Below are 10,731 nucleotides of genomic sequence, written 5' to 3'. Positions count from 1 at the left end.
CTTTTAATTGATGCTTAAATTTCGGTCCAAACTTAAGGTCTTTTGATTTTATTTTTTTTAAGTTTTTATACCTGATTTAGGCATAAATTCTATTTTTGGTAATTACCTCCGTTTCAAAATAATTGAATTTTTCGTGAGATAATTACTAGCGATTGGTACGAAGCTCATTTATTGGTATCTTGGTACTCTTGATCCAAACTGGTTCTTGTTTCAATCATGAAACGTTAATAAATTTTTAAAAAGTGTCAATTTGTATTACTTAATTCCAATTAATTACGTAATTTAAACTTAGCTATATTTCTCGAAAAAGATAAAAATATGTTTTGCCATCATTCGACGTTTTGTTTCTACGTGCTTTAGAGGCTTTATACATTTCACATTTGAATTTTTTCAAATTTTGATCTGTTTTTAGTGAACTTGCGATCAACCTGACCGAGTTGTTAGGTGTTTTATTTAAACCATTTTTAATTTCCCTGAGTTCCCCAGCTAAAATTACAGCCCTCTGAAAATCTCTCCAAAATTGTAAACTTTGAATCCCTGTAAAATAGGAAATTTGTGGGATTTTGACCTCAAATATTGGTAGGTTTATTAGAGCAACACCTCCATCTGAAGAAGTGAAGCGTCACGCTCGCCAAGAGAAGGTCGACTAAATTATTTTTTTAATTTAAAATTTTGTCAAGTAGTATTTCGGCGACACAAAGAATGCGTTGATTTTTAAACAAGGATTTCAATTTCATGAAAAAGTGGGAGGAAGTCACTTGTCTGGAAATCTTACTCCATAATTGCGTATTTCCTTTTCCTACAGCGCTTGAACATGCAATTAAGTGCACATATTTTAAGTAATGTAGTTATAATTACGATATTATTTTGTCACTTTTTTATAAATTAAAAAAGCAAAGGAGGAAACCAATAAATAAACGGAGCATTGATTTAGTTTGGTGTTTTGTCAGTTTTATTTCAAATTGTTGTAAAAACTGTACATGATATTCAGAGAGTTTTTTGTGAGTTCTTTTCTTGAATGCATTCTGCAAAATTAAAGAGACATGTATGAGTGGAGCGCACAAAATAATTAACAGAGACAGAGTGAGAAAGGAAGACTGCTGCTGCTGCTGACAAATCTCTAGCTCGGACGCAATTTCACTACAAACTATTAAATGACCTCGATCGAGAAAGAGACGCGTGTGTTAAAAAAAAAATGCTAAAAACATTATTGCACTGGCGGAGATGAGGGAATTTCAAGACGGGGGTAATCATGCACAACAACAATTAATTATATATTCTATCATCCTCACTTCAGTCGCAAACTTGAATCGACGGCTAAAATAAAATATGGCGGAGCAGCGCACTGTACAAAATTCTCCGTGAGTTGCAGATTCGGTGAGTTTTTATATATATATAATATATTTATTTACAAGTAATCATTAAACATTCCATCAACTAAGTAAGCATCTCATGTTTCGAGTATGTATAATAGATTTATATCAACATTTCGCAAACCGGCCATGTTTTGTGGCTCAGGATAATCATCAGACTAAGATTCACATTTGAGTTGATTTCTTTCAACAGCTACACTTGCAAGGCCTTCGATTTTTTATTCTTTTAATTTGTCATTAATGTGTTAATCTTCAAAACCCTGGAGCAGGTCTTTTGTTTTAACCACCCACCCATCCACCAACAAAAATAGAATATGCTATCGAGAGGAAAATTGTGTTAAGCATTAAAATATTCCTCTGTCTGGACAGATTTTCCTTGATTTGCACCATTTTTCAATAAATTAGTGAGGGGAGGAATTCTATTCTGGCACTTTTGGTCCAGATTCTCTCTCTGGCACTTGATGAGGGAAGAGCTGCTGCTTGAAACTGACAAAAAGAGCTGAAAATCTCGACTAGGAATTCAATTGGTGGCATTTTCTGGCGGGTTCATCCGGCAGTCCCACGTGTGTGTGTATAATAATTTAAAAAAAGACAAAACTTGCGGCCAACTGCTGCTAAAAAAATCCGCAAATATTTCTGCTGCCTCCCTTTTTCGCGAATATATATATGGTGTAAATGTACAAGCACTGCGGGCGGAGTAATTAATTCATTAATCAACAAAAGATACACCCACATCGAAAGACAAACATTGCCAAGACGCAAAAAAATTTTAATTGACTGCTGGAGTGAGTGCATTTCCAAACATTTTGGGATTTATGTCAATTTTTCACTATTTTCAGACAGATTAAGCACATTTTTAGACGGGTTTTACCGACTTTTAACATGTCTGAACATTAAAAAAAATTCTTGATCAAATTAAAAGCCTTTTTTTAATTTAAATAAAAAAAACACAGTACTGTAATTAGGTAAAGTTTAAAATAGAGTTTTTATAAGAAAAAAATACTTTGGGGAAATCTGTCAATCAATTAGAAATGATTCTTTTCTTGTTCAGGATATGCACTCTACACTGCTAATAACAATTTTGGCAATTATTATCTTTGAATGAGAAACAGACAAGCCCTGCGAAGAAAGAGTCTTTCTCTCTGTCGTGGCAGGGGTTTACATGATTTACGTCTCAACAGGCACTCATGGTTCAACAAGGTAACGCTTTTGTATCGTGAGCAATGGATGATGTCGCAGAAATCCGAATCCACTCGGCTGAATTCTCTCTCGTTTATTTATTTTGATGGGTTGCTGCTGCTAGTCGCGCGCGCGCGGTGCCTCTGCTACTGCTTAGATCGGACGCGTGAAGTTGGCGGGGAACATGCCTTTCTCGCCGGTGCCTTCCTTAATACCCATCAGCCAACCCTCCTCCTGAAAAATAAATGCGGAAAACCGTAAGATTTGCGTAAAATGTTTTTATATTATTTACAATAAAAAGTCTGGCAGGAAAAAACGGGTTCATTCTCCAAGATGCATCAAGGAGTTCAAAAAATAAGAAAAAAAAATAAACGAACGCACCTGTTCCTCAGGGTCTTCGTACTCGACAACTCGCATGATTTCTCCAACCTCGAAGGACAGCTCGTCAACGTCCTCTCTGCTGTATTTGTATGTGGCCTTTACTCGGTAAAGCACACCAGGTGGCAGATTTTCAGTAGTGGCTCCTGCAAACCACGAACAAAAACATTGTTGCATTCAATTTCCGCACAGCACAGGTGGATATCAAAAGTAAGCCCAGCCATCGGACGAGCATAATTGTTTAGGGTCTGCTACCAGAGGACAACTAAAATCTAACTCCTCAGCCCAGAAACAAAAGTGCTCACCTGAAACCAGCCAGTATACTATGTTTTTTATTTAAAGTTAAACACTGACAAGGAAAGTCTGCTACCATACTTTTTTGATATATTATTTGAGCCTTGAAGAAGTAAAAGTCCTTGATTTTTTGTAAGCGACGAGACGAATCGATCAGTAGACAATAAAATTGGGGGAAACTGTTTGCAAACTAAAAAAACGGTTCAGATAAAGGAAAAATAAGCTCAGATTTGAGTCCATGATGGCATGCAACATAAGAAACGATACCCAAGATCGTCATGTTTTGAACAAGTTGAATTACAAGGCCAGAAAACAAACCCCGAGTTCTTTATCGAGGCCTTTGAAGTTCTAAATGTCACACAATGAGCGAAGTTTTGCCCGGATTTCGCGTCATGAGTAATTTAAAAAAATTTATAGGCCGCGATTAGGGTTTGGAACTCACCCCTGCGGGGTGGATTTTTGGGCTCGTGTTAATTTGCTTGGTACATGGCATTGGTGTCATTTCATAGATATTTCACCATTTCGAATTCAAATCCAGACTTATTTTCGCCCTTAAATAAGGCGAATTTTTGGCATCCTTCATTTTGAACTGAAATTCAGCTCTGGAAAAAAACCATTTACACCTTAAAACACAATTTCTTAAATTTGAATAGATTTTAAAATTAGAACCCTGAGCAAAATAGCAACCACTATCTGTTTTTAAATATATTCTTAAGGTTTTTTCTGCATTTTTGCCATTTTTCAGCTTTTAAACTGTAGAACTATTAGAACACAGGTTGCTAAAATAAAATTAAAAGGGTATTATTTTCCTGGGAGATTTTAAAAGGATAATTTTGTTAAAAAAAATACCATGGTACGTCGCAAAGGGCACTTAATTCCGAAAATTTCAAAAAACGCTGGCCCTTCATTTGATTTTTAAATTACCGATTTTATATTTCTTTTCCTGTTATAATTCATTGTTGTTACAAATTAAAGCCGTGAATAGTTTTTAATGGCTTGAAATAATTTATTTCAATTTTCTAGGATTGCTTATCTGTCGAATAAAAAATATTTTAATGTCTCTTACTTTCAATTAATTATATAACTTACTAAAAATGATAGATAGATTTGGCCGATTTTTAAACAAAGCGTTACATAAGCTTTTAGAATATTTTTTATTCCTTGCTCTATTAACGCAAGTGTTTTAATAGATAGAGAGCCCAGATCAAACCTTTTGTTAAAATAAATTATTGTTCCGGAAAGTCTAAAATTACCCATAGATCGATTTCGTTCATCTAATATATTCTTTGATCAAACTCATTATTTGAGCTAAAATATTTTTAAATAATTAATTTCGAAGTATTGTTTTGAAGCTCCGTAAAACGCTTAAATCCCAACAGGCGACACGAATCCTATAAAAAGCACAAGAGCGGACTTTCCATGTGAGTTGGTTATAATTTACGCTTTATTGTTTAAACGTTTAGGACACAAACCACAGGAAAATGTTTAGGATTATTCAATTATCACAGAAAGATTTTGACAAAGGCGTGTGCGTGTGTGTTTGAGGGTGGCCACATTTGTGCGAAAAAGAGTACTCACCGACTGGAATATCATACAGTTCCTCGGGGTTGTTGCTATTTTTATTGGCGGCCGTCGCGTTGTTAGTCGTGGGCATGGGGGGAGGGGGAGGACTCGAGGCGGTCACCGTGGTGGTGGTGTTGGTGAGGGAGGAGTTGTTGACCATGGCGGAGGCCGTCGGGGGACTCGACGGCGGCGTGGTGGGTGGGGACAGGGACGAGGGCTGTTTAGCGTTACCGTTAGGGGTGGTGGTGGCGGCGGAGGAGTCGTTGAAATTCGCGCTGTTCATCGCCACTACACCACTCACGTTCTTTTCTGCAAAGTGACAACAGAGAAAAACACGTTCAGGCCACGCAACCACGTGCACTATTGCTTCGACTTTGGGGAGAATTTGTGTGTGTAATTTTTAATTTAATTTCATGCCAGTTTTGCTTACAAGAATGGCGCATCATTTGACCAAAATATGCATGTTTACTTTCATCCAGATGATAAAATCCTTTAATAGAAGGCGAGGTATGCGTCAAAAAACGATCTATTTCCCGCGGCGGAGGATCACGGACGTTCTGATTGGTTGAAAAATACGATATACCATCGCCGGCCAATCAGAACTTCCGCAGTCCTCCGCCAAGCAAAGTAGATCCAGCTTTGGTCACTTCATTACAGGGAATTCGCCTTTGAGAAAGGGAAAACGATCATTTAGTCGGAAGTAGAGATATTAAATAGAGTCTCTGGGCTTCCAATTAGGACCCTACATCTCTTCCCATTCTGCTTCAGATGAGCGGGAAACCGATTTTTTGGTCTCTACTTTCAGCTGAAGAGATATTATATCGATTTATCCTCGCGGAAACAAATCAAAATTTGGTTAAATTGCAAATGAAATCACGCGAATCAGATAATTATTGGCTCACAATCGTCACTGATTGGCTGACGCAACACGGCAACCACGGGAGTTACTGATATGCCCCTTGCATCAGCCAATCAGCGTCGAGGATGCTATCTCAGATTTGCGTGTTTCCATCCGCAATTAAATCAACTTCAAGCGTTTCCACGAGGATAAATCGATATACCCACTCTATTCAGTCACCAAACAATCGATTCAATAGCAGAAAATAATCATTTTTTCCTTAGGGAGGAAATAGATGTCTGACCATTTGTCTATTTAAAATCTCTGGTCGAAAGTAACCATATTTTTTTGTCAAATAATGTGAGAAAATTTTGCTTGCAACTGAAACAAATAACATGAAAGGACGATTTTCCTTGATTCTTTTCTTTACATGAAATGAAATGTACAGATGAGGGTGTAATTGAAATGGAGCTACATCAAGGAAAATCGTCTCTCCCCACTAAAAACCCTACCAATTTAGACCGAAGTTTGTTAAATTTAGCTCACAAAAGTTTTTAAGAACACACTGTTAATCACTGCTAATTTCTAGAACCACTCCACATCACAATCAACTATAAGAAAGAGTGCAATTAACTCTTGGACTAGTATTGTAAGGGAGAGCATTCGTTTGTTTTTCCTTGGCTGTAGCTCCGGCCACAAAATCTCACCTGATGCAGGAGACGCAGGAAGACTGGCATTGCCACTGAAAAAATTAAATTAAATTTAGTTCTAGATTGAATGAAATTATTTAAATTTACTTGGTTGAGTTGCTGGAAATAGGAGACTTTGGAGAAGCTGCGTTGCTGTTGATGGTTGTGCTCTTCCTGAGAGTGTAAGCTCCACGCTGGCAGTCTGTGGCCAACTTGTCAGCGACTGACTCGAGCTCTGTGAAAAGCTGTGTGCGAAAAACATAAATTATTAACTTGAGAATGTCTCGGTAGTTGTTTAAACACTGATTTTTCTCGCATTATTGAAATAATTAATAATAAAAGGCTTCGTCAGAGTTAAGATTTGATGGAGTGCTCAGGAAAGGCCCTGATGTGCCTAATATCTCGTCCCTGAACCTCCTGAAGGCTTCTAAAGGGTCAAATCATACATATTCTGAAAGCTCTTGACTTTTCCATTCCAATGGTGTGCAAATCTTTCAGACTGAACCAATACAAAGCCTTTCAGGCGTCGTTAAAGTGACATTATGTAAATTAAATGATATCGATTCCTCAAGGGCTACCCTGACGCGAGGTTTTGATTTATTTATCAGTTCTGAAGGTCTTATCTGACCTCAGGGGTGGCCCATAGCATGGTCTGAGGCTTAAAATCAGCCGATATTGCAATTTTGATTTTTTTCCCCTTTTACAGAAACCCAAAAATCCGTTTTTCATTCTTTGTCCCTCGCGTGTCTTGAAAACTTTAGGTTCCTCCACCCCAAAATAAAATCTGGAAATACTATACACACTAGGGGCAGCATTTTGTCTCATAATTGGAAAAATCCAAAAGGCGCCCTTCACAAGAATACTTCAATTTGAAAAATTATATTAATTTTATCGAATTTTTAATTTAAAAAAGTTGGCATTTTTTGACAGTTTGATATTGTTCCCACAATGGAAATTCATGATTTTGTGAATTCCAGCAGTCCTGAAAATTGAATGGCAAAAACACACCTTTGCAGTCTCCGTGTGGAAAAGGTGCTCGGAGGCGAAGAGCGTCTGCAGGTGGGTTACAATGAAGAGCACCCTGGAGTCGTAGAGCGCGGGAAGTTCGTCGTGCAATTCGGAGTTGAGAATTTCGTACGTCCTGCGCGCCTCGTCCAGGTTCTCTTTGGCCTTGCCCAGGCGGGCTTCGTTGCGCTGCTTGCCCTGATTCGAATTCTGTAACCCCTGCAAATTGTGTCTCTCCTTGTCGAAGTCGACCAGCTTGCGGCCTCGCTTGTCGATTTTTTTCTGCAAAAGAGGAAAACTAAGCATTAGCCAAGTTGTTAGTTGATAAGGCAGCAGTTGCAGCCGTTAGAAAGGTGCATGGAATTTCCCACTAGAAGAAGCAGAATTTTTAAATAGCTTTTTTAATAAAAAGGATGGCTTGCGAATTTTTGTGACAGAGGGTTAAATTATAGGGGAGTGACAAGATTTACTCAGTTGTTCCCTCTTCTTTATTTTTCATCGGCCAGGAGTGCAGTTGGACGTTTTCAACGAACTCTGATTCAGAATTCTCTGTCGAATGAATTTGTTTTAGAGGCAAAAAGAACTGCTCCGAGGCCGGATTTTTAATTTTTTTCCTCTCAAAATTTCACTATTTCACACTGTGAGCATTTCGTGTGAGTAGAGTTCTGGGTAAAACCAGTTTTTACATATTCATACTACATGGATTTTCCCTTAATAATGTTTTTTAATTTATATATCCAGTTAAAAAACAGATTATATAAATTCGAGGGTTTAGGTATTCCCTTGTTTCAGAAGCCAATTGCATATCCAATAAATTAAGAGGGTTGAAACAATAACTTTTAAACTAAAAGTATCTTCCACGGAGTTCAATTATATTTTTTAAATAGCATTTCATTTTAAAGGGGCTCTCAAGCTTTCCTGGTTCATTCTAGTAGACTATAAAACGAGGCGAAATAATTGTAAATTCGGCTGCAGTTTCGTGATTAATTTAAATTTTTAACCGATACAATTCATTGAGCACGAAATTTGGAATTGGGGAAATTACTATCGTGAGAGCGATGCTAAAGGTAAGATCTGGGACAGAAATGTATGTGTGGTATCGTGAATAAACCACGCATCTCGGGAATCGTAGAAAGTTGCTTTGTGATATCTGTGATTCCAAGCAGATTTCGATTGAAATGGAGAAAGAGCAAGGCTGCTTTGCTGAAGGGAAGACCGTATATGGGGAGAATACTACATGCTATTTATATCTAAAAGCAGAGGATTCGTTTCAGCACGCAGCAACGAAATTTGCTTTCGACTTGAATACTAAGATGAATGATGACGTGAAAGGGAAAACAAAATGTCAAAAGTTAAATGGAAGTGAGGAAGACTAAAAATTTGTATAGTAAAATATACTAACAGAACAATTTTTGAATACTATTTTCGAAAAATTTAAAACTCCAATTTTCATTCAATCGTGGTAGCTTTTTGGGTATAATTATAAATTTCCCTACATGAGACGAATCGATTGATTTGTTGTTTTTGGCTCTTTACATTGGGGTCACTTAATGTTAGTAAAATTATAAAAATTATGTTCAAAAACATATTCCGAAAGCTGATAAAACGTGCCATTTTCTTCATTCATAATATTCTATTTATTAAATATGAAATATTAACTTAATTTAATAAACAACATTTGAACTCAGGTCAAGCCGTATCCAACCACTGCCCAAAAACTCTTTTATCACTATTAGGTATATTTTATATATCTTTGTAGAACAAAAAAATATTTCACTCAATTTATTAATAATTTATATTCCTTCGTGCACATGCAGCGGCAAAATTCCATCCCTCAACTTTTAAAAATTCCCGTAAATAGTTTTGCATTATTATATTATTTCAATCCTATAGCAAGAAAGCCATTTTCTGAGCAAACAAAAATAAAATACAAATTATTAAAAATAAATCAATAAATTGTATAAAACTGTAATCGATGTTAAACTTTAGTTTTTACTTGATCATAATTAAAATAAAATACCTTGGTCTCTGGGAACTGTGCTTGGTACGTGTTGAGAGGGATGAGCACTTGGTCTGCCAGCTTGTGACTGTAGTCCTGCCACAAGACGTCCAACGCTTGAGTGTCTTGCAGGACGACATCTCTACCCTGCCAAGAAGTCTCGTACACATCTGAAACGGCGTCCCACAAGGATTTGCTCGCGACTTGGGCAGCTGAAAAATTTATAATAATTAATATCAACAATTTTCTGCTGCATTTAATTCACTTTCCAATACAATTTTAGCACTTACAGGGCATGAAACAATTGGCTATTCTTTGCGGGTATGAGAAAAGACTAAAATAATTATAGGCAGCGCTTCAAAAGCATCAAATCTGAGAGACAATTTGCAATTTTCCACGCGGATGCCGATGCAGGCCAACTTTCCTTGGCGAGCGACGGAAGTTGCATAGATTGCATACCTCTGATGCAGCGGATGTAATTGTTGAACTCCTTCTGGAGGCGCGAGGTTTGGGCCTGCTGCTTGTTGAAATTCTGGAGGTGCTCGTCGAAGATCTCGTCCGCGGTTCTGTCTACTTTGCCCAAGTTTTGCAGGATCTGGAAACAGAAATTCGCCAAATTTAGTCGATTGAATTTCGGGGATTTGGGTCATGGGACGCGGAAAATCTGGCAAGGCCTTTTTCGAGGCAAATTAATAGCGAGAGCGCGGAGAGCGCGCGCGGCTGCCTTACATGGGCGGGCGAAAACGGGTTTGCGCTTTTAAGGATAGCTCAGCGATTTTGAGAAATCTCTTGCTTCGCAGTGAGTTACGGATTTCTAGGCGAGGCTGCTCCGCTCACCCTCCTTTCTTTGTGGCAGACGTGCCTCCTGGACGGACACACGCGGCTGATTTTCTTCCTTTGTCGTCGTGGGAAAGCGCGCACTTCATTATGGTGCAAGTGTGAGTGTGTGTGTGTCACCGTCAAGATGAATGAATGAACCTTTTTCGCGACTTCAAAGAGCGTGTGTGATGGGAACACTAGTAGCGAGCCAGTTTGGTTAACAAAAGGCTGTGACTTTGCAATGATATTAAATTTACTTCAAAAAATAAAATGTTAATTTAAGAAAATTGAGGAAAATTACTTTAATTAGAGCTTTACGGGATAGCAAAATTAATACAATTTTGCATTGTTGACTGTATAGCAAGTAGTTCATTCAGTCTATTGTTTGTGAAATTTAGCAACAGTTTCTCTCGGGGACCAAAGAAGAGTTCAATTTCAGATTTGCCAAATTATCAAGGATTTTCCGATTGATTTCGATTTCTCTAGTCGCGATATATCCAATGGTGTGCGAATTTTAAGGGGGAAAAACTAAATTGTGAAATAAATCGTAGTTTTTCAGTGGGGAGACAGTATGCTCGCCAAACTTTGGATCCG

The 10,731-nt window shown here is 37.6% G+C and overlaps 1 protein-coding gene across 2 annotated transcripts in view; it reads right to left on the bottom strand.

Annotated features, from left to right (window-relative positions):
* Positions 1 to 929: 929 nt before the first annotated feature.
* The window catches only part of Amph (amphiphysin), a 34,815-nt gene continuing 25,013 nt past the window's right edge, over positions 930 to 10,731 (bottom strand). The window contains exons 2-9 of one of the 2 annotated variants that reach the window (XM_065496253.1): positions 9,778 to 9,913; positions 9,340 to 9,530; positions 7,323 to 7,601; positions 6,423 to 6,559; positions 6,333 to 6,367; positions 4,803 to 5,096; positions 2,934 to 3,076; positions 930 to 2,786 (exon numbers count right to left, since the gene is read on the bottom strand). In XM_065496253.1, coding sequence (XP_065352325.1) covers positions 2,706 to 2,786; positions 2,934 to 3,076; positions 4,803 to 5,096; positions 6,333 to 6,367; positions 6,423 to 6,559; positions 7,323 to 7,601; positions 9,340 to 9,530; positions 9,778 to 9,913 — 1,296 coding nt within the window. In that variant the 3' untranslated portion in view covers positions 930 to 2,705. The remainder of the gene's footprint in view (positions 2,787 to 2,933; positions 3,077 to 4,802; positions 5,097 to 6,332; positions 6,368 to 6,422; positions 6,560 to 7,322; positions 7,602 to 9,339; positions 9,531 to 9,777; positions 9,914 to 10,731) is intronic. The other variant, XM_065496254.1, reaches the window with a different exon arrangement.

The sequence above is a fragment of the Cloeon dipterum genome, chromosome X (assembly GCF_949628265.1).
Source record: "Cloeon dipterum chromosome X, ieCloDipt1.1, whole genome shotgun sequence".
NCBI classification, from domain to species: Eukaryota; Metazoa; Arthropoda; class Insecta; order Ephemeroptera; family Baetidae; genus Cloeon; species Cloeon dipterum.
Note: the sequence above shows the minus strand (reverse complement) of the source record. Positions and strands in the feature narration are given on the sequence as shown.